Source organism: Melanotaenia boesemani, chromosome 23 (genome assembly GCF_017639745.1).
Source record: "Melanotaenia boesemani isolate fMelBoe1 chromosome 23, fMelBoe1.pri, whole genome shotgun sequence".
Lineage (NCBI taxonomy): Eukaryota > Metazoa > Chordata > Actinopteri > Atheriniformes > Melanotaeniidae > Melanotaenia > Melanotaenia boesemani.
Window position 1 is genome coordinate 579852 of NC_055704.1, and position 27591 is coordinate 607442.

The following is a 27591-nucleotide window of genomic DNA, read 5'->3' on the forward strand; positions in this document are numbered from 1 at the left end:
TCTTTAAATTTATTTCAATTAAATGAAAATAAAACATAAAGAGTTGTTTTTGGCAGTCCTGTTATTCCAGATTTAGTCAACTCTCCGAGCCCTTTATCGTAGGACAAAGGTGAAAAACCTCGGAGTGTTCCTGGACAGGTGAGTGCAGCACTCCAGTCTGGCTAAAACTCACATTGGAAGATGATGGAGCCTTTTCTGTAGCAACTTCTAGAGTCTGGAATAATCTGGAATAATGTGAGCCTGTGTATTAGATCTGGACTGAAGATGAACCTTTATGGACCGACTTCTACCACAAGATGACCTAAATATTTATTTGTTTTTAGTCTTGTTTTTACTTGTTTTATTGCCTTACAGTCCTGTATTGTTCTGGTTACTCTACTTGTACTTTGCTTAGTAAAGACTTTTGGGTTCTCCAAAATGGTGCCCCAGTGTGATAGTTTGCACTTTTGTTTGGTTTAAGACACCACTGTTTCATTTGTTATACCTTTTTTTTTTTTTTACCCCATTGGTTCCATTACTCTGCCTCTGCACTATATATTTACATTGTGTAAGACCTTTAATACTGTATGTACTGTATGTAATACTGTATGTTTGTTTTTCTCCAACCTGAGACAAATTCCCTGTATGTTGCATGGCAATAAAGTCCCTTTCTGATCCTGATCCTGATCCTGGTTGCTGGAAATGTGATATATATGACTAAATGTGACCTGGTTTCAGTGACGCTGTCTCTCTTTTTGTCTCCCTGCAGCCACAATGAACGGAAGGTGACCTGTAAACACCCCGTGTCAGGCGTCCCGTCCCAAGACAACTGCATCTTTGTCGTAAATGAACAGTAAGTCTCTGACGGTGGAGTCTTTTTCTAACGCCTGCTGCAGCTGTGACTCGATGTGAATGCACAGAGATGATGTGTTCATGAGCACAGACAACGTCTTCTGATATGTGGCAGCATCATGTTTTAGTGCAGGCTGTGAGGAGAGAAGTGTTTATTGTTGTCTGGAGATCGTCTGAAATCATTTTATTTAAATGCTGCTGCAGTTTTATCTAAGCTTTTTCAAAAACTGGACTGAAAATCTGCTAAAACATCATCAGAAGAATAAATTTCAGATCAAAAACTGGCTGATCCGGTTCAGAAGTATAGATTAAAGACCTGCTGGATGACTGATGAGCTCAGCAGGTCTACTTTGACCTTTAAACAAGAAAGAAAAGTTCCCTGCAGATTTAACTCCAAGTTTCACAAACTAACCTGAGTCAGCAGCATTTGTGAGTGGGTTTTTTAGTGTCAGATTTCTGGCTTTTATTTTTCAAATAACAAAAGAAATTCTTGAATGAAGTGAATTTTAGAACAGATTTTAGTAGAAGTAACGTCCATCAGAAGATGAGGAGACATTACTCCTGGAAACGTCTTCCAGCTGTGAACATTGAGGACAAATGTTTACTGTTTACTGTTTACAAACCTGCATCACACGAGCCCACAGTGTAAATTACTCCAAATCAGCCCCAACCACGATACTCTCTCCACCATATTTTATGTTACCTACCAAAGAAAACCAAAAGATTGCCTCAAATCCTCTTCTTGATTCAGTCCTCCATCCTGAGCTGCACGAGGAGTCAGTGGAGAGGAAAACCTCCATCAGAACCAGATCCAGGAAAGAAGTCATCCAAACAGGAAGAGTCTTCTTGGGTGATGGGGGTGGAGAGGACAGGAAAGAGGGTCAACTAGCACCAGAAGTCTAATCCAGGGATTCCTGCTGAGAAGAAGAGAAACACAAATGAATGAACAACAACGTCAGACATTTCTACATGGAAAGTAAGGCCCAGTGCATCATAGGACGCCCTCCAGCAGAGAGGAGCCTAGTGCATCATGGGACGCCCCCCAGCAGAGAGGAGCCCAGTGCATCATGGGACACCCTCCAGCAGAGAGGAGCCTAGTGCATCATGGGACGCCCCCCAGGAGAGAGGAGCCCATTGCATCATGGGGCGCCCTCCAGCAGAGAGGAGCCTAGTGCATCATGGGACGCCCCCCAGGAGAGAGGAACCCAGTGCATCATGGGACGCCCTCCAGCAGAGAGGAGCCTAGTGCATCATGGGATGCCCCCCAGCAGAGAGGAGCCCAGTGCATCATGGGACGCCCTCCAGCAGAGAGGAGCCTAGTGCATCATGGGACGTCTCCCAGCAGAGAGGAGCCCAGTGCATCATGGGACGCCCTCCAGCAGAGAGGAGCCTAGTGCATCATGGGATGCCCCCCAGCAGAGAGGAGCCCAGTGCATCATGGGACACCCTCCAGCAGAGAGGAGCCCAGTGCATCATGGGACGCCCCCCAGCAGAGAGGAGCCCAGTGCATCATGGGACGCCCTCCAGCAGAGAGGAGCCTAGTGCATCATGGGACGTCTCCCAGCAGAGAGGAGCCCAGTGCATCATGGGACGCCCCCCAGCAGCCTCTAGCAGCAGGACTAAAGGATAGATCAGGGTCACCGAGCCAGACCTGCTATAAGATTTATCAGGAAGGGAAGTTTGAAGATGATCAGTGGCGGAGCCAGAAAATTTTCACTGGGGTGGCCAGGATGGATTTGGGATTTTTTTTGGGTGGGTGTACATGTCCCACTACACGGTGAGTCGGTGTGTGAAGCAACATCATGCGGTGTCCTGGAAGAAAACGTTGTGAAGTGCAGTTTCTCAGCATGGTGATGCTGCTGGGCTGCGACGGCCCTAGAAATGTGCATCATAAATGTCAGTGCGCTATTAAATGAGTCAGGAACGCTGAGTTATAGGTTGGAAGGTTACATAGTGGGACTTTAACATGATAACAATAATAATGATAGTAATATAAATTTTTTATCCCAATTGAGAAATTCAGCTCTGCTTTTAATCCATCTCTAAATGTGCTAGAGAGCAGTGGGTGGCCATGTTTCAGCCGGGCACGTGAAAGCGAGTTGTCCAGACCCAAACCACCTCTGTAACCACATGGATACCACTTGGTTCCACCAAGATAAACCCTGCATCTCTACAATATTTGTAAAACAGATAGTGGTAGAAGATGAAATAATATTTGGTGTATCTAAATGTTTTTTTCCTTATTTGTGCAGATAAAGTAAAAAAGGAGCTTCTATTAAACAGCAGCAGATCATTTTCCAGACGACTGGACTGAGTTTTACTGCTTAGCTGATAGGAGATGCTCAACTTTGTTTATGGCGTCAGCAGCATTATGAGCTCAATCTCTGTTTCGGGGTGGTCAATAGGGAGCCAAGAATTAGCTGGGGGTGGCCATGGCCAGGTACCCCGTCCCTCCACCATTGAAGATGATCTGAAGCTAGAGAGCATATCTGCTTCCTGAAGCCTAACTGGGAGCTGATTTCACAGAAAGGGATCTGTCCTTTAGACCACCAGTAATCAGTCTATTAATAATCAGATTCAGAAATCCAACTATGGTACTGTCATAACTGATAGTCTCATTACAGACTGTCTGTAATGAGACTCCATATTCCAGCTATCACCAAACAGACTGTTTGTAATCAGACTATCAATAATTAGGCTATTAGAGACTGTAACATTCAGGTCGGAGATGATCAGATGCAGCAAAGAGGAGGAGTTAGTAGAAGATTAAAGATGGTGTTTCAGGTTCATCATGCTTCGTACCTGGTTTCAGATTCTAAGATCTTCTCTGATGCTGAAGAAATCTGACAGACGGACGAAAGGAGGCAGTTTGAATGTTCTGGGTGTGGTGCATTAGTCGAGCAAACTTCCTGCATGTCCTTCCTCCACTTCATCATCCTCAGCAACCCATGTGACCTCACACACACACACACACACACACCTCCAACACACTTTAACACTTCTGTTATTCACCTCCCATCCCAATTATCACCTCAGTCACATCCTCCTGGTAGAGAATGTCTGTGTGGAGAAGGTGTGTGTGTGGTTGGTATTTTTAAACTCGTGTGGAATAAGCAAAGGTGTTTAACAGCAGCAGGATTGATGGTGATGAGACTTTCACCTCGTTCCACCAACTGCTGTGAAGATGACGAGTATATCAAGTAATCTGCAGATGATGATGATGATGATGCTGGTTAGATGTGCACGCTCACAGCCAGCCTTCACTGGATCACCATCATGTTGAACCGACAAGGCTGGACTTTGTTAATCAGAGCTCAGGTCGGGATCCTCTCTCATCAGAAGAAAAATCTTCATGTGAAACTGATGAGAGGGATTCTGCCTCCACAGGAAGTTTCTCCTCCATCCACCCACAAACAAGTAATCAGACTGTCAGTAATCTGACTCAGTAATCAGACTATCAGTAATCTGACTCAGTACTCAGACTATCAGTAATCTGACTCAGTAATCAGACTATCAGTAATCTGACTCAGTAATCAGACTATCAGTAATCTGACTCAGTAATCAGACTCAATAATATGATTAAGTAATCAGACTATCAGTAATCTGACTCAGTAATCAGATTTTCAGTAATCTGACTCAGTAATCAGAATCAATAATATGATTAAGTAATCAGACTATCAGTAATCTGACTCAGTAATCAGATTATCAGTAATCTGACTCAGTAATCAGACTCAATAATATGATTAAGTAATCAGACTGTCAATAATCTGACTCAGTAATCAGACTCAATAATATGATTAAGTAATCAGACTATCAGTAATCTGACTCAGTAATCAGATTATCAGTAATCTGACTCAGTAATCAGACTCAATAATATGATTAAGTAATCAGACTATCAGTAATCTGACTCAGTAATCAGATTATCAGTAATCTGACTCAGTAATCAGACTGTCAGTAATCTGACTCAGTAATCAGACTATCAGTAATCTGACTCAGTAATCAGACTCAATAATATGATTAAGTAATCAGACTATCAGTAATCTGACTCAGTAATCAGATTATCAGTAATCTGACTCAGTAATCAGACTCAATAATATGATTAAGTAATCAGACTATCAGTAATCTGACTCAGTAATCAGATTATCAGTAATCTGACTCAGTAATCAGATTATCAGTAATCTGACTCAGTAATCAGACTTAATAATATGATTAAGTAATCAGACTGTCAATAATCTGACTCAGTAATCAGACTATCAGTAATCTGACTCAGTAATCAGACTGTCAGTAATCTGACTCAGTAATCAGACTGTCAGTAATCTGACTTGGTATTAAGCACTTAAGTACAATTTCTTTGAGTACAGTCTCAGCAAAAATACTAAGCAAAACCTTAAAAAAGCCTGCATCTCTGTTCCCTCTCTAATGGTCAGCTTAACATCATTTTAGCTGTTTATATTACTTGAATAATAGAACTCCACATTTCCGAGGGTCAGACATCCGGTTAGATCCTTCAGACTCACATCCTCAGCAGACATCTTTGTCCTCTCCGTCCCTGTCCTGCCTCAGTCTGGATGCAGTTAAAAGAAATAAATGTATTTATAACTATTAGGAGTTTTTTTTTTCTTCTTCTTCTTTTTCATTGATGATAACAGCCAGAGAACAAACTGGTTTCAGACCAGCAATAACAACAGGGATTGTAAAACTGGGAGCATCTATTTTATCAGTAACAACCACATTTTCACTGTTAACTAGCTGGAATCAGTGACTATTACTTACTGTCATGCTTTTAAAAGACTCCCCGTGTGTCCATTTAGATGACGGACTCCCGGTGTTCCCTGCAGGTGCTGCAGTTGGAGTGAAAGATGAGAATAAAAACCTGGAGTGCAAGGACGCCCCCAAGGGGTGGCCAGGGGTGGCCAGTGCCCCCCTGAACAAAAAGCTGGCCACCCCACTGGCCACCCCAGAAAATATTGTATTTTTATTTAATTTTTTTTTTTTTTTTTTTTTTTTTTACTATTAACACGGCACAGCACACTTTGTTTATATTAGAATGTCAAACTATTTCAAAAGCTAATATAAAAAGTAAATAAAAAGTATTTTAATCAGGCACACAGAGGGCACCTCACATGTAGGGTCCTACTGAAAGGGCCTTAGAGCGAGGACACCGAAGCGGGAAGATCAAAGAGCGATGTTGCCACTGGTAATAGAAAGGACACAGTCAGCTCTACAAAAGACTTGTCAGTAAGTATATGATAAAACCACAAATACTTCAGTTTAATGGTTTTCTGCCAACTGTCGGTGGGGTTTAAATAATTACAGGGATGATGGCTAGCGCTAACATGTGGATGTAGATGACCTGGAATGAATGGCAATATAGTTACCTTTACATGCGCTAATGCTACGAAGCTAACGTTAGCCAATGTTCAGCAAATCAAGCCATTCATAAGTTAACGTTTCCAGTTGGGGTGGGGTCTCTGATATCCTGCTAATGGCCTCCTGCTCTCCATCCTCTCTGCTCTAGAAGCTGGACCAAATGTTGTGGCCTTTCCCGATTGTCTGGTTTCCTCTTCCCGTTTCCTTTGAGTTTTATTGTGAACACGTTCTTCCAGCAGGTCAGGGTGGGAGAAACCTGACCTGCGGTCCTGATGAAAAGGTTAATGATGAAGATGAGGGAAAAGGAAAAGGGATCGGGCTGATAAAGAGCAGCCATGTTTTAAATAGTTTTTTCTTGTGATCTGATTGGTTAGTGTTCAGAAAGCATCATCACCTCCTTCATTCACTTATTGTTTTGTTTATTTTTTTTTGTTTTTGTCATTATTTTTTTAACCCCCTGGTTTTGTGGTTCTCTCTCCTCCTCTGTCCTGTTTCCAGCGTGAATTGTGGAAAGTTTGTCCAGGCTGACAGAGAGGCTCTGAGCAGGTAATGAAGAGCTGCTTCAGCTTCCTTAGCACTGATGCTTCAACTCTTCTCTGCTTCTATCAGTCACTAAAGCATGCAGAGTCTTCCTCATCAGTCACACAAGACGATCAGCTCAACATCTGGTGATATTCTCCAACATCCAGCTGTCTACTTGTTGCTTTCTTTTATAGCTTTTTCATTAACTCTTAAAACTTAAACCCATTTATTCTAATCTAACCCAGCCTGTAGCAGCTGAAGCTTTTACTCCCAGTCAGCATGCAGACATGATGTTTTCAGGACAGCCTCACTTGTCTGTTCTGTCTTCATACTGGTCCCCAAATCACATGTCCAGACCCGCAACATTGATGTTTAATTATGCACTAGCAATTATTGTCGGTGGTGCCCCATAATTAAGGGCGCCACTGCGCATCAGAAAAGTCTTCTTGGCTTTATTCCAGCCATAGAGGAGCATTATTTTTCTTCTTTTCACACACACATACAACTTTCTGCTCACTGGTTGATCTTTGGCTGCTCCTGATTGGACGTTACCGTCAATCTAAGCTCTCTGATTGGTGGAAGGTCTGACAGACACACATGCATATGGAGAAGCAGAGGAACACACACGTCACATACGTCACATAATGGATTTTGTTCCGTGTGGAAGTTGTGCTGACCTGCTGTCATGGTTCACCAAGGACCCAGAAATTCAGCTGCAGCACAGGAGTCAGTGTTTAAAGGAATGGATTCATTGAACAGTTTGTGAATGGTGGTTTGTGAAGGACTCTGGTGTGGCAGCCTTTTCTCATGGAAAGGAGATGTAGTCACTGAAAGAATCTCCACATTTAAAACTCCAGTCGAAGATCCAGAAACATTGTCAATAAACAGGCAATGGTTAAACTGGGAAATCCGGGGTTTCATTTTACCCAACTGTAGATGTATCAGAGTGCAATGGGCTGCCATGTTTCAGCACCCAGGGAGCTTTGGGGTGGTTCCTTTCTGTTGGCACTGCGGGGACTTGAATCTGGGTCGTCCAGACCCAAACCCACCTCTGTAACCTCTAGGCTACCCCCAGTCACATTAAAATGAGAGTTGCTTGAGAAGCAGAGAAAATGCTTAAACTGCTGAAATGATGGAAGTTACTGCATTTCTTTTGTTTTTATATCTGAATATTTATGTGTTCAACCTGAGATGAAGCTGAACGGTCCTTAAAGTTAAAGCAGAAAGTGGTTTCATGTCAGGACATGTGCTAAAATAATAATTTATTCGGGTTTGGTTAGGTTTTTTCACACAGGTCAGCTGGGAATGACTTAGATATCCAGATTTTTACAGGTGCTGTTTTCAACACTGGCAGATTAAGTTAAACATTCTGATGTTTCTACAGAGAGAAGTCTAACATCAGAGACCGTTAACAAGGCTGCTTACCCTGCGGGGTAAACATGCTGCGGGAACAGATCCGTCATCCTAAATAATGGCTTGCTGCAGGAGTTATCCAACACACACTGGCTGCCTCTTTCCAAGACTGGAACATTTACATGTTCAGGGATGTAATATCACCAAGACTTAGATTCTATTAGTTCATAGACTTTATTTATTTACCTGTGATGGAGAAATTATTGCTATTTGGGGCTCAGATTTCTTTCTTTTCATTTTTATTTTTCTTTAACTTGTCCTGTCCATCATGGCGGCGGCAGAATGATGGTCTAGTTGCTGTGTTGTGCCGAACAAAATTGCTTTGCCAAGAGGACCTTTATGGGTATAAGGCTCCTCTTGATTTGTTTATTTTAATCTTATTTATTTTGAATTGTGGAATTTATGTAATCTTGTTGGATCTGACTGTAGGGGACAGAAAAAAGGAAAATAGTGAAGAGAAGTAAAAAAGGAAAGTAGAAAAATGTAAGAGTAGACAAAGATCCAGCAGACAGAAGCAACGAGCTTCAATCCAACCTAACACCAGACAAGCAGCTGCTACACCTGTACAGAAACACATCAGAGAATTTCCTATAGCTTTTACAGGTAAACTAAGCTGACAATCATCAGGAGTTCCTAAAAAATAACCAAGACAGCAACAACAACATGTATCACAACAACAACCAAAGAACCAGAAACATATAAACCTGAACCAAAGCAGTGTATAAACCCACTGGACGTCTCAGCGACTGTGTCAGCATGCAGAGGATGAGGAATGAGGAGTGATCAGAGATGAGTGAGATCCTGCAAATGTGACCAGTTTAACCTTCTATTAATAAGAGTTGCTGCTCCTCTTTTCCTAGAATTATAACAAGCTGAGTACACATGTAGAAACTGGGCTGTTGAAAGAAGATCTGTTGTTGAGTTTGATAAATGAGTTTCCTGGAAGAGGACGATGTCTGCCTTCACTTCTTGCAGCCGACTGAAAATCTTTAACCTCTTTTCCCTTGTACCAGCTCCACGCACATTCCAAGTGACAAACCTGTGTGTTCATGATCCGACCACAGAAATTAGGCTACATGCACATTACTGAAGCATGCATGCGTGCGTCCCTCTGCTTCTCCACATGCATGTGTGTCTACCAGCTGAGTGCGTGAGATGGATCTGTGCATGTGTTTGTGTGCTGTTCCCTCATACATTGCGTGTGTGCGTTTGTGTGAATCATGCAAAGTGCTGATGTGTGCTAGCAAGCTGGGCCTGATCAAGCGTGTGCGTGCGCCACGAGTCTCATTAATAGAATGACGGTGGCAGTACCGATTAACCGTGAAAGGGTCGGAAAGAAGAAGAGTGAGAAATGAAAAGAGCGACAGTGCCAAAGGAAACGAATAATTTTAAAAAACACATCCGTGCTGAGAGCAGTGTTGTGGAGACAGGCAGTGAATTTACTGTTAACTACATGATCTTTATGGCAGTTTTATGCATTGAAACAATCTAGTGAGAATACAGGAAGATTAAAGCTCATACCAACACGTCAGCAGAGCCATGGAGTGATGTCCGGGTAGCGGTACAGCTGTCCATTAATAAATAATTTATCCACCGCGATGACAGCGCGAGCGCCTTCAGCGATAAATTTCCTCCTGATGGGAAACAGGACTCTCCATCGGTCCAGGATCTCTCTCGGATATTGGTTGTTTACTCTAAAGTTGGTTCCCTTCAGTTCGCGGCCCTGGTTCTTCACCTGCTCCTTCTGTTTGAAGCTGACGAACTTCACTACAATAGGTCTTGGTCTGCTGGACCCGGGTTTCCTCCCGCCGAGCCGATGGACTCTGTGAAAGGAGATGTTTTTTATCGTTTCCTCCGGGAGCTTCAGGTGGGTTTTGATGAAATTTTTCACCGTGGTCTCCTCCGTCTGCTCTGGAATCCCTGCAAATACCAGGTTCTCTCTCATGCTCCGTGCCTGCAGATCGATCACCGTTACCTTTATCTTATTTTCCTCAGAGCCGGGTCAAGCCCTCGGTGAAGGATTTTACCGACTTTGTGAAGCCGGCATTTTCTACAGCAGGAGTTTCAATCTGCTTCTGGCTGAATTCCAGTGACTCACATAACACCTGGAACTCTTTGTGGAGAATCTCCACCAGACTCAAATGTGAGTCAAAACTACTAAGTTTCTTATCTATAGAGATAAGAATGTCCCTCGAGTTATTGTCTGGTGGTGAAATAGCTCCAGGTGAATCCTCTTTTTGCTGTCTCTTGGCCTTGGATGAGGTGGAGGGGGTTAATGTTTGGTTTGGCTTCCCTATGACAATTCTGTCGTAACGCCGATCTATAAAATCTGTCAGGTTAACCTAATCTTCTCCGCTGTGCTCCACTACTTTCCTACTTTCAAGAATTTTTTATTAAACTGGCAAAAATACAGTTGAATGAACAAATGTTTGAAAGTGCCTGATTTGAATCTGCCTTCTCACCGGCTCTATGTCATTTACAGTGTCAGCTTCACTTGCCTCAGGGGCTCAGACTTCTAAATTAACATGTTTGATTTTGTAGTAACAATTAAAAACAGTTTTAAAATCAGAGATTTACTATTGAAGCATTCACACAGCACCTCTCACTTCACTTTACTTAAGCCTATAAATTCTAAACTGTGTCTCTGAACTGGTCTAAAGGCCTAATTAAGAAGAACTTAAGCTCCTCAAAGCAGCTGATTTTGTTAACATCCCTGATTTATCCCCTTTTAAACTGGGAGTATTACATTTGCTAAGCTAATGTGGTATTAGTGCTGCAGGCAGACAGAGGTCTGCACTGGAATCAGGTCTCCGCAGGATCTCCTTATAACCGCTCATAGCAGTGAGAGTTCAGTGGGACACAACCACTGCAATGTTTTGATGATTTGACGTGGTTCTGACCTTCAGAGCAGAGATGAAGCAGTCACTGGTTGGTAGTTAAACCCCTCTGAGAGACCTTTAGGTCTTCTCCTTCCATCAGACTGGAAGCTGAAAACTTCCTCAGCTTATTGGACTGTGGAGGCGTAAATCTGAGACGACACTCAGAGAATAATGGATGTCATTCTGCACGCCTTTAACATTACCTTCACAGTTCATGTCTTCGCATTCCTATCCTCCCTTTCAGACAGAGATGGTGTCATTGAGATGAGGTGGAGGTGGTTGTTGTTATTTTAACAGAAAGTTCCTTCATGCATCTTTTAATGCTGACACACAGTTTTTCCTGCTTTACCGTCCTACATCTCTGTGTTTTTCTGATCACGTAGTTCCATCACAGAGCATGTTGTCCTGGAAGTTCAAACTGGATTCGAGGTAATCAAACGGGGTGTTTCATCACTCAAATATTGTCCAAGGCTCTGTCCATTAAGGCATAGAACACAGCAGAGCAACATTTTAAATATCTGACAGAAATACTCATTACTGTCAAAAAAAGGGTTGTAGTATTTGGGCACATTCACACTGGCACTGTTTGGTCTGCATTAAAATAACCCTGTTCTGCTTCCAAGGGAATTTGGAACAGTGTGAAAGCGCATTCAGACTCTGGTGTGGACAACAGAAGCAAACTCTGGTATGCTTAAAACCGCAGGTCTCTGTCCACTTACAAGCAATCTCCGGTCCTCTTGAAAACCAAGGGTCTCGGTCTGCTTGCAAGCCAACTCAGGTCCAGTATGCTGACAGTGGGACTGCAAATGGACCAAAGAGAGGAAGGGACATATGATACGACGTATGGCAACATGGTGGATATCTGGCTGCCTCTCCTGCTGCTCGTACTGGATAGATTCTGGTGAAAACTGGATCAGGTTCTAAAGTAAAACCAGAAACCAGACTGAATAAATTTATTGTTGAACCATTGTTTACTTGCAGTGAACAAGTCATTTTTGGCCCTGCCCGATCAATGGGCCGCATTTTCTTATTTCTTCTTTCACAGTGGTCGTTTCAACGAATAGCTCCCCCTAGTGAGCAGGTAATCAGTACTGACCTCGCTAAACCAAAGGACCTGGACCAGTACAGACCTCACTAAACCACAGGACATGGACCAGAACTGACCTCACTAAACTGCAATAGGCCTTCCTTGATGTTTCGGTTGATGTTTCTGAGCTGGTAAAAAGCTTCTTAGTGAAGCTTTGATGTGGCTGCTGAAAGTCAGGTCTGAGTCTATCAACACTCCAAGGTTACCAACTTGGTCAGTGATTTTAAGAGCCCGAGTCTCCAGGTGTTTACCAATGCTGACCCTCTTCTCTTTGCTATCAAACAGAATAATCTCAGTTTTGTCTTCATTTAATTGTAGAAATTAAAGTCTGTTAGGCTGCAGTCATCTGGTGACAGAGACACATAAAGTTGTGTATCATCAGCATAACTTTGATAATTAATGCTATAGTTCTGTAATATTTTACCCAAAGGGAGCATATACAAGTTGAACAGAAGAGGTCCAAGGACTGACCCCTTGGGGGACTCCGCAAGTCATGGCCACTCGCTCAGATTCATAGCTGCCGATCGTAACAAAATAACTCCGGCCTTATTTTTTTTTTTTTTTTTTTTTTTTTTTTTTACCCTGTCCTGTCCAGCATCCTAACATACAGAACGGTGGTCTGTGTGCCATATTTTGCTTGACAGATTTGCTCTACCAAGGGAGACATGTTATATACATGGCTGCCCTTGATACTTTTATTATTTTTATTGTAATCTTATTTTCTTTAGTCTTATATGTCAGTGCCAAACCTGACAGGGAGATAGAGGAAGAGAGAGAGAAAAAAAAAAAAAAAAGGGAGAAAAGGACAGGATTAAAATGTGGAAATAACAGTTGTCTATGCTGCCCAGAACATATCACAAAAAAAAAACAACAGCATAAACTACCACAGTACTACATGATACCGAGAGAAAGATAGAATGATGATGATATAAAAAATTACAATAGTCATCAAACGTACCTGCAGATGAACGTATCAACACACAAACATCAGCTACATCTAGTGAGAAGCGGATGGAGAGACGAGCACGTTTGTGAGCATGCACGTGTTAATATGCATGTGTGGCCATGCAACAGGGAGGAAATGTGTACCCGCAAGGGAGCCGCGATCATGCCGCACCCCGAAGCATCAGCGGGGGACGGGGGGAGCCCGAGGCCCCAAAGGCCAAGCAGATCCACAGAGTACCAAGCCCGGGATAGCCAAAGCAGACAGAGCAGCGGCCCACCCGGACCAGAGCAGAGGGGTCCCCAGACCGGAACCCCCGGCCCGACGGGGCAGGGGCACCGGGCAGCCCAGGGCGACGGCGAGCAGGCCCAGCGGGCGCCGGGCGCTGCGGCGCGGGCCGCACGGAAGGCAGGCGCCCCACAGACCCAAGGACCACCCTTTCCCCCCAGCAAAGCCCCACCCAGGAACGCGACGGGGCCCGACCGCCCCAGGCAAAACCACCGTGGGCCACGCAAACCCAACACCAAGGCTAGGCACCCCAGGGACAAGAACATGTCCGCAGCCCAGTAGCACCCCGCACAGGACTCCAGGCAGGCACCGAACCTCCACCCCCTGCAGCCCCGAGTGCATCCCGGGACACGAGGGCGTAGGAAGACCCCGGCCCCCCTGCCCCCCAGCCTGAGTTGTGTGTGCATGAGTATGGGCTATTTATAATGCAATTAAAAACTGGAAGGAGCCATGAGATGGTGATGGGTCCCACTGCTGCCAGGCAGCAGGACCCCCTCAGGACTCCCTCAGTGTGTGTGAGTGTGTGTTATGTGTGTAGTGCAGTACTGTTAAATGTGGTAGTGTCTAACATGTAAATAAAATTGGGGGGAGAGAGGTCACAAAGGGAGGAAGGGCCACCTTGGTGGCTCCTTTCCGCCCACCCACAGCCCATGTGCCCATCCCCCCGAGGCCCTAAATGTATATTGATGTCTAGGTTGTGATTAAAATCTAGTGGGGCAGGCAGTCGCAGGGGTCCACCGGGGGATCCCGCAATGGGGACCCCCCAGCCAAACCCACCGCCTCCACCCGCCCCACAGTGCCCTATGTGTAGTGTGTGTGATGTGGGGTGGCGGGGTAGGAGAGGGGCTCGGGGAGGGGCACAACTGGGAGAGAGATCCCCGTCCCAGCCGGGCCCGAGGAGGGGCACAACTGGGAGAGAGATCCCCGTCCCAGGCAGCCAACTCCCCAGCTGGCCGCTGTAGGCGCCCCCGCCCCCCCAAGACCACCCGAGGGAAGAGGGGCAAAGGCCCGGCCCCGCCAAGAGCCCAGCGCATGAGCGCCCCGGACGCCCACCCACCCCCGGCAGCCCACGCCACCACACCAGGGGACCAGAGAGCCCCAGGCCGCACACACGCATCCTGGTTGGGTCCAAGGCACAGCGCCCCCATCCTCCCCAAAGGAGCCCCCGGCGGGAGGGGAGAGAGCGAGAAGGAGAGCAGACTCCATCCCCATGAGCCTTAATCCTCCCCACTGCCCACCAGGACTCCCGCCGCCCCCCTTCCCCCTACCCCCTACCCCTCCCTTAGACCCAACGGACACATTGTAATCCCAAGGGTACCTGCCCGGCATCGGATCAGCCCGCCCCCGGTGGCATGCCCAGGGCGACCAAGCCCCCCCCCGAGGCCCAGGAAGGGCCCACCGAGCTGGAGGGAGGCAGTCCCCAGACCCCGCCCCCTGCCCGGCCCCCACCCCAGCAACCCGGCTGCCCAGCCCCAGGCCAGCCCCCCAACTGCCCCGGACCCCCAGTCGCCCCCCGGCCCGCCCCCAGTGAGCACCAGGCCCAAAGGCCCCGTAGCCAGTCAGCCACACCATCCCCTACTCAATGGCCCCCCCGACCACCGACCCAGAGAAACGGCCAGGGCCGATGGACCCCCAAGGCCCCCCAGCCAGCCCCACCCCTGACCCCCACAGAGCGACTAGACCCCAGCACCCCTTCCCACTACGTGATGTGACTAATCAGCGGGGTCCAGGAAGCCTTCTAAATAGGACCTGAACCAGTTAAGGACCGCTCCGGAAAGTCCTACCCAGTTTTCCAGCCTGAAAACAGGATTCTGTGATCTACAGTATCAAACGCAGCACTGAGATCCAACAGAACCAGGACTGATACTTGACCAGAATCAGTATTCAACCTAATGTCATTTAGCACTTTGACCAGAGCTGTTTCAGGGCTGTGATGAGGTCGGAAGCCGGACTGAAATTTATCAAGATTTCCGCGTTCATTTAAAAAGTCATGAAGCAGGTGAAATACAACTTTCTCAATAATCTTGGAAATAAAAGAGGTTAGAGACGGTCTATAGTTGTTCATTATAGAGGTGTCTAGAGGAGGGGCTTAATGGCAGCCATCTTTAGTGACTGATGCCAGTGAGTTGTTAACTATAAGTAAGAAAATCACTTTCGACTGAGGTAAAACTGTTTTTAAGCCAAATTGGCAAAAGGGCAAATTGGTTGCATTTCTCAGTGGAAAAGAACTGTGGGCTGAACTGTTTAGGAGGATCTGTAAGTTTTTCATAGCAAACAGAGCGAGAATTTTCAGATAAATGCAGCTCTCTGGCCTTACACAGCTCACTGTTATCATTATTCAGGTTTGTTTGTACAGCTCATAATGAATTTGAAGGATTTACACTTTACTTAAACATTCAGTGCAGATTCTGATAAATCGTGGGTGTTGTGCTGTCTTGAAGAAAGAGAAAGGTTCAGATGTGGATTTAGATTTGTGCAGTTTTACTTTTTTTAATCTACTCTGATTTCACTTGCACTTAACTGATGTGTTAACTTGTTTGGTGGTTTGAGGCCAGGTTTTTCTCAGACCACGTCAAAGTGTCCTTGGGCAGGACACTGAAGCCTGCATTTGTGTGTGAAACAGAAAAGCATTATCTTCCTTTTGTGCTGTGGTGGCAGATAGACATTTTTTACTTTTAAATTAGGGTACAAAATGGCCCCCAGAGGTACAATACTGGTCTTTTTATGGTACAGACGATAGCTTTAGGGGCCCGCTACAGAGGTTAGAACAGCAGTACCTTTGAGAGATCTCTGTGTTTGTGGTCGACAGTGTGAGCACACCATATGGTTTTCCTGAACTCAGTAGTATTGATAATGATGATGGTTATCTCTGATCAGAAGCTCTGATGATGACATGCCTGGTTCTGTTTGTGCAGGCCGGCTCCGAAGTCTTCATCTGAACAGGGGAGCAGTGCTGACAAGAAAGAACGTCCCATGAGCATCATGAGTGAGGCCTCAAACTACACTGGTGGCTCCGATTACAGCACCTTCCCTGGCAGCCCGGCCACTACCATCACTACTGCCACCACCACCTCCACCTCCTCTACAAGGGTCAGTCTGCTTCAGTAAATCCCTGAAATAATGCAATGAGAACACTGACAAACAGTTCGGCCAGCATTTCAATCTGAGCTGCTGACTGTGGTTCATGCAAGAAGACGGGTCTTTCATGGCATCTCCCAACACTTTTCATCAGATTGAAAAAAAATCTTACATAATCCCAGGAGGATGAACTTTGTGATCAGCTGATTGTCTTTCTTCAGTATCTTTAACTTTGAATGTAATATCAGGTGGATAAACATGAAGCTTCCAGGGGTTGGGTTTGAGCTTTCCTGTCTTCTCTCTGAGAAGACATGCCCAAAATAAATGAACTATATCTTCACAACTACATGCTGTATGTATACACTGGGTCTCCATAGAAAGCTGAGACTTGTGAGATTATTATAAATTCACCTGGATCACAATAGAAAATGTCAATGGTCCTAAAAGAAAACGACATTACTTTCAATGGAAACCAGTTGATAGCAGCCCAATTTATCTAGGAAAAGGTCAAGTAATCCTAGGAATGAGTGAAGCAATCTAAGGAATGAGTACAGTAATCCTAGGAATGACTAAGAAGTCCTAGAAATGAGTGAAGTTAGCATAGGCATGAGTAAAGTAGTCATATGAATGAGTTAATTAATCCCAGAAATGAGTAAAATAATCCTTGGAATGAGTGAAGTAATCCTTGGAACGAGTAAAGTAATTCTTAGAATGGGTGAAGTAATGCTAGGAATGAGTAATCTTATGCATGAGTAAAGTATTTCCATGAACGAGTAAAGTAATCCGTGGAATGAGTAAAGTAATTGTATGAATGAGCGAAGTAGTCCTAGGAATGAGTAAAGTAATCCTAGGGAATGAGTAAAATAGTACTAGGAATGAGTGAAGTAACTCTAGGATTGAGTAATCTTTGGAATGAAAAAGTAATATCTGAGGAGGAACTGTGCTCCAGGTGTTCTAGTAGAGTGTTACACAGGAAAATATATCAGGAAGCCTTTGACCGATGATGATGATGATGGACACCTCTATCAATGGTCAGAGTCAGGAGGATCCAGGGATAGCCCCCACATTCACCATAGATCCACCATGAGGATCAAGAAGTCAAGTCCAAGATAGTCTATGACAAGAAGAGTGAATCCTTCACTATTAACCTCCTTCATCTCCATGGAAACCAGCAGGACCTTCATGGTTCATTTCTATATGCCATCTAAACATTCACTGGCTTCAGTTAAAGCTGCTGCTTACATTCAGGAGACTTTTGTTTTAACATGCTATGATGATAAGTGATGGAATAAAACATCACAGTTAAACCTCCTGCAACTGCTTCTGATCCATGTCAGGTTGTTTTTAGCCGGCTGATGATGCCTTCATGGCCGCCTGCAGAAGTGGGATGAACAGCAGTGAGTCACTGCTCAGGTCTCTGCACCTGCAGAATGAACACAGCGTCCTTTTAGAGCCACTTCAGAACCCACACAAACACAGAGAAATAAATATTCATGACTGGATCAGAAGTTCAGCGCTGCCATGAATAAGTGATGCATCACTTCTTTTTACACTGGCTAAAAGAAAATATAACCCAGCACATCTTCATGCATTTATGAGATGACATCATTTATAACCATGTACAGCTCTGTGCAAATCATGAGGATCACTCAGGCAGAACCACACAGGATGTGTTTCAGATAGAGCACTGCTGAGAACATTCAGCAGAATAACAAATAAAGCTGTGGATGTAAAATGTCTATCTGAGAACTGTTAAATTAAACCATAGCGATCTGACATGAAAGCAGGTTCATGAAGCTGCAGAACGTCCAGCCACAGTCCAGCACCAGCCTGTCCTCTGGTACAGTCGTGATGTTATCACTGCAGATATTTTCATGCACCGTAGCTTCAAGTTCCTGTGATGGAAAAAAAAACCAAACACCCCAAATCCTCCCAGAAAAACAACATGTAACTTTTTATGTGAATGTTAACTAATTTTAAATGTTGAACATTTCTCTGTCTGTAATGGAGAACTCATGGATGTGTTTATCAGCCTTCTAGATCATCCAAAAAGATCCACAACTTTGGAAAGAGGTCCAACTCCATTAAGAGGAACCTTGGTGCTCCAGTGGTGAAGAGTAACTGGCTCTACAAACAGGTACATGACATGTAAATCCAACTAGTGGCTTCCTGTTGGGAGCTATGGCTCCTCTTCAGCAGCAGCAGCGTGGAGAAGCAAAATCACCAAGGCTGATCTGACTCTGTAACCTTTGACCCCTGCAGGACAGCACAGGCATGAAGCTGTGGAAGAAGAGGTGGTTTGTTCTGTCCGACATGTGCCTGTTCTACTACCGTGGTGAGGAAACACACACACCAAACATAGCTGGAGATCAGACAAGGGTTAAACTGGGCTGTCTGGGTCCAGAATTTTGGTACATCATCTAGTGGTTCTGAATTCTTATTAATTTAGACAATGAAGCTCCTTTGTTGTTCTTTTCCTGCTGTGAAATCCCAGATATCAGGAACTAAGTGGAGGGAGGGGCGATCAGCTGAGCATGCTTTCAGCTCTTCACGCCGTCTGGATCATTGGATCGTATTTGCACACAGTGGGTTGATGGGGTCTCATGAGGATGATTCTCTGTTCACAAACACTTTGTTGTTCCCTTGCAGTGCAGAAATGCTTCCTCGTGATGTGTGTTTTTACTCGGGGATACTAGCTTACCCGCTCTCATCCCGCTTACCCGCTCAGTGTTTACTGTGTGGATCTCCAGGGTCGGATCTTTAGAGACCTGGTGTTAGACCTCCAGGGCCGGATCTTTAGAGACCTGGTGTTAGACCTCCAGGGCCGGATCTTTAGAGACCCGGTGGTGGACCTCCAGGGTCAGATTTAACAGCCTCCCTGCTCAGCAGCTAGGATGGAGCCAGAGCACTTCCAGGTTGTCTGCAGGCTGTGTGGGTTTAGCTCAGACTCCTAAACGTCGGACTGCATGTTGCTGCAGTTATTAACATTCCAGCTCAGATTGTTGCTATGAGGCTTTTTGTCTTCATGCATTATTAAATATTTAGTGATGAATTCATGGCTACAGTTTGGTGCTTTGCAGCTGTTTCATCTCAGAGAGCTGAGTGCATTCACAGTGGAAATGGTCTCTTTACTTTGATGAGCTTCAGCTGGTTCTGTTTGTTCTCCATCTCACCGTCAGAAAACTCACTTTCTAGCTGCTTTTACTGCAGTTGAGCGTGTTTCTGATTTTGTGATGGGATGAAGTACCAGGTTGGACCTCATTTTCCTTCAGAACTGCCCTAATTCTTGGTGTGATAGATTTTTCAGATCATTCTCTGGAAACCCTAGAAATGGTTGTGGGTGAAAATCCTAGTAAATACTCAGACCAACAACCATGCCACATTCAAAGTTATTTAAATCATCTTTCTTCCTCATTCTGATGCTCAGTTCAGCAGGTCTTCTTCAGCATGTCTACATGACTACATGCTGCCATTTGACTGGCTGGTTAGATATTAGTGTAAAGAGGAAGTAGAACCTGGGTTCAACCGTCCACTTCAGTTCAATTTCTGAGTGGACGGTTCCTGTCTCTGGTTCAAGCAGATTCTACAGTTTCACCTCAGAGGATGTGGATCTGTCATCCTTCTAGCTTCCACCTCAGACTTTTCTCTTCCATTGCTGCAGATGAGAAGGAGGACAGCATCCTGGGAAGTATCCTGCTGCCCAGCTTTCACATCTCCATGCTGTCAGTGGATGACCACATCAGCAGGAAATATGCCTTCAAGGTAAACACCATCACCATAAAGGTCACCCCCGGTGGTTTGTAATGGTGGAGATGATGACACGTCTAGACAACCCAGCGTTAGTGAACTCTGCCACTGTTTACCATTTTAAAATGGTTTAAATTTGTTTACAGATATTTGTAATTTATCTGTAAATAACCAGAAACACGTAAATCCTCTGGTTAAAGACTGAATCTCCAGTACGGAGCTGTTTACTGGTTTAATAAAATCTGAAAGTTTTCTGATTGGTTCATCTAAGCTAATACAAGGCTAGGAGGAGGAGACTCAGGGTGGGGGTTCTGGTTCTGGTTGAGGATGTCAGAGACATGAGCTGACCCCCAGATGGTACCTGAAAAAAAAGGAGATGGAATAAAATATGAGGGATTAAAGAAGAATGGAAGAATGAGGGGAGGATGAATGAAGGCATTAAGAATGGATGATTGAGGAAGAGGGATGGAGGATAAAAACTGAAGAGATGGATGGATGGATGGATGGATGGATGGATGGATGGATGGATGGATGGATGGATGGATGGAACAAACACACACAGAAACAGTTAAACTGTCTAGCAGGAAAAAGACAACAGGTCATGATCCAGACTGACTCCTGTTTCCCTCTCTGTGTCTGTGTCCCACCACACACACACACACACACACACACACATTCTTCCAGGCCACCCATCCCAACATGAGGACGTATTACTTCTGCACTGACACAGCCAAAGAGATGGAGTCCTGGATGAAGGTCATGACGGATGCTGCTCTCGTCCACACTGAACCCGTCCGAAGGTTGGTGCTCTCTACAAAGACATGCCCACTAACATCCATCATGAACCATGTGACACATAACCTTCACACACGCACACACACACTCTCGTCATACTTAGATCCTGCATAATCTAGAAAACTATGTCCAGTTTTCTGGGCTCTGAATGCCTCACTGAGAATTTTTTCATTAAGTGTTTCACAGGAAGACCTATTTAACAACAGAACCATCCAACAGGTTCTAGATACAACAGCACCATGCAATAGGTCCTAGATACAACAGAACCATGCAACAGGTTCTAGATACAACAGCACCATGCAATAGGTCCTAGATACAACAGAACCATGCAACAGGTTCTAGATACAATAGAACCATGCAACAGGTTCTAGATACAATAGAACCATGCAACAGGTTCTAGATACAATAGAACCATGCAACAGGTTCTAAATACAACAGAACCATCCAACAAGTCCTAGATACAACAGAACCATGCAACAGGTTCTAGATACAATAGAACCATCCAACAGCTTCTAGATACAACAGAACCATGCAACAGGTTCTAAATACAACAGAACCATGCAACAGGTTCTAGATACAATAGAGCCATCCAACAAGTCCTGGATACAACAGAACCATGCAACAGGTTCTAGATACAACAGAACCATGCAATACTTTCTAGATATAATGGAACCATGCAGCACGTTCTAGATAAAACAGAACCATCCAACAGGTTCTAGATACAACAGAATTAGCCAAAAAAGTTCTAGATACAACAGAATTATCCAAAAAGGTTCTAGATACAACAGAACCATCCAACAGGTTCTAAATACAACAGAACCATGCAACAGGTTCTAGATACAATAGAACCATCCAACAAGTCCTACATACAACAGAACCATGCAACAGGTTCTAGATACAACAGAACCATGCAATACTTTCTAGATATAATGGAACCATGCAGCACGTTCTAGATAAAACAGAACCATCCAACAGGTTCTAGATACAACAGAATTAGCCAAAAAGGTTCTAGATACAACAGAATTATCCAAAAAGGTTCTAGATACAACAGAACCATGCAACAGGTTCTAGATACAGCAGAACCATGAAAAAGGTTCTAGATACAACAGAACCATGCAACAGGTTCTAGATACAATAGAACCATCCAACAACTCCTAGATACAACAGAACCATGCAACAGGTTCTAGATCCAACAGAACCATGCAATACTTTCTAGATATAATGGAACCATGCAGCACGTTCTAGATACAACAGAACCATGCAACAGGTTCTAGATACAATAGAACCATGCAACAGGTTCTAGATACAATAGAACCATGCAACAGGTTCTAGATACAATAGAACCATGCAACAGGTTCTAAATACAACAGAACCATCCAACAAGTCCTAGATACAACAGAACCATGCAACAGGTTCTAGATACAATAGAACCATCCAACAGCTTCTAGATACAACAGAACCATGCAACAGGTTCTAAATACAACAGAACCATGCAACAGGTTCTAGATACAATAGAACCATCCAACAAGTCCTGGATACAACAGAACCATGCAACAGGTTCTAGATACAACAGAACCATGCAATACTTTCTAGATATAATGGAACCATGCAGCACGTTCTAGATAAAACAGAACCATCCAACAGGTTCTAGATACAACAGAATTAGCCAAAAAAGTTCTAGATACAACAGAATTATCCAAAAAGGTTCTAGATACAACAGAACCATCCAACAGGTTCTAAATACAACAGAACCATGCAACAGGTTCTAGATACAATAGAACCATCCAACAAGTCCTACATACAACAGAACCATGCAACAGGTTCTAGATACAACAGAACCATGCAATACTTTCTAGATATAATGGAACCATGCAGCACGTTCTAGATAAAACAGAACCATCCAACAGGTTCTAGATACAACAGAATTAGCCAAAAAGGTTCTAGATACAACAGAATTATCCAAAAAGGTTCTAGATACAACAGAACCATGCAACAGGTTCTAGATACAGCAGAACCATGAAAAAGGTTCTAGATACAACAGAACCATGCAACAGGTTCTAGATACAATAGAACCATCCAACAACTCCTAGATACAACAGAACCATGCAACAGGTTCTAGATCCAACAGAACCATGCAATACTTTCTAGATATAATGGAACCATGCAGCACGTTCTAGATAAAACAGAACCATCCAACAGGTTCTAGATACAACAGAATTAGCCAAAAAGGTTCTAGATACAACAGAATTATCCAAAAAGGTTCTAGATACAACAGAACCATCCAACAGGTTCTAGATACAGCAGAACCATGAAAAAGGTTCTAGATACAACAGAACCATGCAACAGGTTCTAGATCCAACAGAACCATCCAACAGCTACTAGATACAACAGAACCATGCAACAGGTCCTAAATACAACAGAACCATGCAACAGGTTCTAGATACAACAGAACCATGAAATAGGTTCTAGATACAATGGAACCATGCAGCACGTTCTAGATGAAACAGAACCATCCAACAGCTTCTAGATACAACAGAACCATGCAACAGGTTCTAAATACAACAGAATCATCCAACAGGTCCTAGATACAACAGAACCATGCAACAGGTTCTAGATCCAACAGAACCATCCAACAGCTTCTAGATACAACAGAACCATGCAACAGGTCCTAGATACAACAGAACCATGCAACAGGTTCTAGATACAACAGAACCATGAAATAGGTTCTAGATACAACAGAACCATGCAATAGGTTCTAGATACAATGGAACAATGCAGCAGGTTCTAGATAAAACAGAACCATCCAACAGGTCCTAGATACAACAGAACCATCCAACACGTTCTAGATACAACCGAACCATCCAACAGGTTCTAGAAACAACAGAACCATCCAACAGGTTCTAGATACAACAGAACCATCCAATACGTTCTAGATACAACAGAACCATGCAACAGGTTCTAGATACAGCAGAACCATGAAAAAGGTTCTAGATACAACAGAACCATGCAACAGGTTCTAGATACAATAGAACCATCCAACAAGTCCTAGATACAACAGAACCATGCAACAGGTTCTAGATACAACAGAACCATGCAATACTTTCTAGATATAATGGAACCATGCAGCACATTCTAAATAAAACAGAACCATCCAACAGGTTCTAGATACAACAGAATTAGCCAAAAAGGTTCTAGATACAACAGAATTATCCAAAAAGGTTCTAGATACAACAGAACCATGCAACAGGTTCTAGATACAGCAGAACCATGAAAAAGGTTCTAGATACAACAGAACCATGCAACAGGTTCTAGATACAATAGAACCATCCAACAAGTCCTAGATACAACAGAACCATGCAACAGGTTCTAGATCCAACAGAACCATCCAACAGCTTCTAGATACAACAGAACCATGCAACAGGTCCTAGATACAACAGAACCATGCAACAGGTTCTAGATCCAACAGAACCATCCAACAGCTACTAGATACAACAGAACCATGCAACAGGTCCTAAATACAATAGAACCATGCAACGGTTTCTAGATACAACAGAACCATCCAACAGGTTCTAGATACAACAGAACCATCCAACAGGTTCTTGATACAACAGAACCATGAAATAGGTTCTAGATACAATGGAACCATGCAGCACGTTCTAGATGAAACAGAATCATCCAACAGCTTCTAGATACAACAGAACCATGCAACAGGTTCTAAATACAACAGAATCATCCAACAGGTCCTAGATACAACAAAACCATGCAACAGGTTCTAGATCCAACAGAACCATGCAACAGCTTCTAGATACAACAGAACCATGCAACAGGTCCTAGATACAACAGAACCATGCAACAGGTTCTAGATACAACAGAACCATGAAATAGGTTCTAGATACAACAGAACCATGCAATAGGTTCTAGATACAATGGAACAATGCAGCAGGTTCTAGATTAAACAGAACCATCCAACAGGTCCTAGATACAACAGAACCATCCAACACGTTCTAGATACAACAGAACCATCCAACAGGTTCTAGAAACAACAGAACCATCCAACAGGTTCTAGAAACAACAGAACCATGCAATATGTTCTAGATACAACAGAACCGTGCAATATGTTCTAGATACAACAGAACCATGCCGTACATGAAGTTCAGTGACAACAGTCCTCTGAGTGACATCTTGCCAGGACCTCTTCTGCAGCAATAATTAAATTATCTTTCTGGTTTGACTCTGTAACTGGTTACTGATTATTTAAACTTTAGTCCATATTCGGAATCCATAGATGTTAGTCTGGGATTAAAACCTTCAGCTTCTACAGATTGGTTTATACTGGGATTAAAAGCTTCAGCTGCTACAGACTGGTTTAGATTAATGACAACGAAGGAAAAATAGCTAAATATGACTCGAAGTTTTAAGGGAACAATGAGCCCAGACTCCTTCAGGTGGTTCTGATCAGAAGGAAAGTGTCTGATCTTCATTTTGCATTCTGATTCTTTAATTTTTTTCACAGACTGGACAAGTTGAAAGTGGACCACCAGACACCTCAGGAGCTGAACAACCTGCTGAACCACAGGGTTCTGACCCGGCCCGAGATCCAGAACAATGAACGCAATAGAGAACCTGTACGGCAGCAGTCCCTGTCACGGGCCGATGACAAACGACACAAAGATGGAGAGAAGAGGGAGTACTACACGTTACAGAGAGATGGTGAGAAGTACTCACTGAAGAAGGATGGAGTCAGCTACATGTTGCAGAAGGATGGAGAGAGGTATCTCCTCCACAAAGATGGAGAGAAGTACCTGCTACGGAAGGATGGAGAGAAGTACTCACTGCAGAAAGATGGGGAGGTGTATGCAATCCACCAGGATCTGGAGAAATACGCTGTTCAGAAAGTGGACAATAAGTACACCGTGACGCCGACGGAGGAGAAATACGCTCCTGCTAAAGATGGAGAGAAGTACCTGCTCACCAAGGATGGAGAGAAGTACGCCCTACAGAAGGTGGGCGACAGGCACACGCTGCAGAAAGATGGACAGAGATACCTTCCTCAGAAGGAGGTGAAGAGACAGCTGTCGCTGAAGGAGACGGAGAGGTACGGCACCATGAGGGAGAACAAATATGGAACCGTCCACATTGTGGACAAATACGGGACTCTGAAGGAGGTCAGGAAGTACAGCACGCTGCGAGAGGGGGATAAGTACGCCACTCTGACAGACAGAGAGAAATACGCCACGCTTCGAGAAGGGGACAAGTTTGGTTTCCACAGAGACCCGAGTGCAGAGAGGTCTGTGACTAAAATCAGCAGCATCCAGCTGCAGCCAGCTCAGGCTGCAGCCATCGCAGCCACAGTGTCCGCATCACGCCAGAGTCAGGCCAGCATCAGCACCCAGAAGCCCGCTCAGGTCAGCGGGTCCAGATCCGGGACAACGGAGCAGCAGGGAGACTGCAGTCAGGCTACGGTGGATGGTGGTCTGTCCAGGGCTCCAGTAACGTCCCCAGCTCCAGTCCAGGAGCCAGAGAGCGGCCTGTCCAGGACAGGGTCCACGCAGCAGCTGGAGCAGTGGGTCCGCACACACAGGACCAGAGGACTGGACGAAGACACCAGGAGGTAAGGAAGCATCAGAATTACACTCACAGTTCAGGTGAGGATGGATGTTTTCACACATCAACATGGTATCAGCAGTTTTCAATCCTGCTCCTTTTCTTTCATCCAGACAAACCATCAGCGTCTCAGGAGCAGTAGTGTGTAGCTCTGTGGGGTAAACTGTGATGGATAGCTATCCTTTAGGTGATCTACGGAAGTTTTCCAGGAATTTATTTCCCATCCAGGAGGTTTACAATCCAGCCACTAAATGTAGTTTTATTCAGAGACTCTATCTGGTAAATCCACAATGATCCATGATAACGGCATTATTTATCACATTTCATCATAAAAACATCACCATCACTACTATGTTGCTAAGAGACCTCTATTTAGACCTGGACATGATGATGAAGCCACTTCCTGTCAGATTTTCCCCCAATCAGAGAGCTTAGAATAACGGTAACGTCCAATCGGGAGCAGCCAAAGATCAGCCAGTGAGCAGAAAGATATTAATTAATTCACAAAAGTGCAATATTTTTACCTTTTAAATATGCAATAATAAAGATGATTATTGATGATCAGCCCATTTTAAACTGAACCAGAGTCAGCTGGGAGTTCCTGTTATCGGCACAGATGTGGATCTGATGCTAACGCTGCAGTTTCTCCAGCTGTGATGCTGCTGTAGCTCTCACTGCTTCCCCCTGGTGCCATGAATCAGTCATGGAAATGAGGCGGCGATGAGATCGAGCAGGCCAAGTGCTGCTGACACACATCTGTAGTCGTCACCATCACAAACTTTGCGCTTGTATTTGAAGAGCTTGTGGGCTGCTGATGTCTGAGCTGAAATCCATTTGCAACATATTTCTTAGAAAATATATTCTACACGTACCGTTCCTCATTTATTCCTCATAATTACAACATCTGGTGCACAGTTTGCATTCATACACAGGAGAACTAGTAGATAACATCCCAGAAAAGTTGTGTCAGTATTTTTAAACTGGCTAAGTCTGCAGAAAGCTCTCAGCCAATCATCTTCTTTGAGTGAGATTCA

General features: G+C 44.2%; 1 protein-coding gene across 5 annotated transcripts in view; it reads left to right on the top strand.

Annotated features, from left to right (window-relative positions):
* LOC121634314 (pleckstrin homology domain-containing family A member 5-like) overlaps window positions 1–27591 on the top strand; it is a 193722-nt gene that overhangs the window by 113017 nt on the left and 53114 nt on the right. For 3 of the 5 annotated variants that reach the window (XM_041976840.1, XM_041976842.1, XM_041976844.1), the window contains exons 4-11: window positions 749–832; window positions 6700–6747; window positions 16249–16423; window positions 18444–18548; window positions 18674–18746; window positions 20073–20173; window positions 20843–20958; window positions 25467–26564. In XM_041976840.1, coding sequence (XP_041832774.1) covers window positions 749–832; window positions 6700–6747; window positions 16249–16423; window positions 18444–18548; window positions 18674–18746; window positions 20073–20173; window positions 20843–20958; window positions 25467–26564 — 1800 coding nt within the window. The remainder of the gene's footprint in view (window positions 1–748; window positions 833–6699; window positions 6748–16248; window positions 16424–18443; window positions 18549–18673; window positions 18747–20072; window positions 20174–20842; window positions 20959–25466; window positions 26565–27591) is intronic. The other 2 variants (XM_041976841.1, XM_041976843.1) reach the window with 1 other exon arrangement.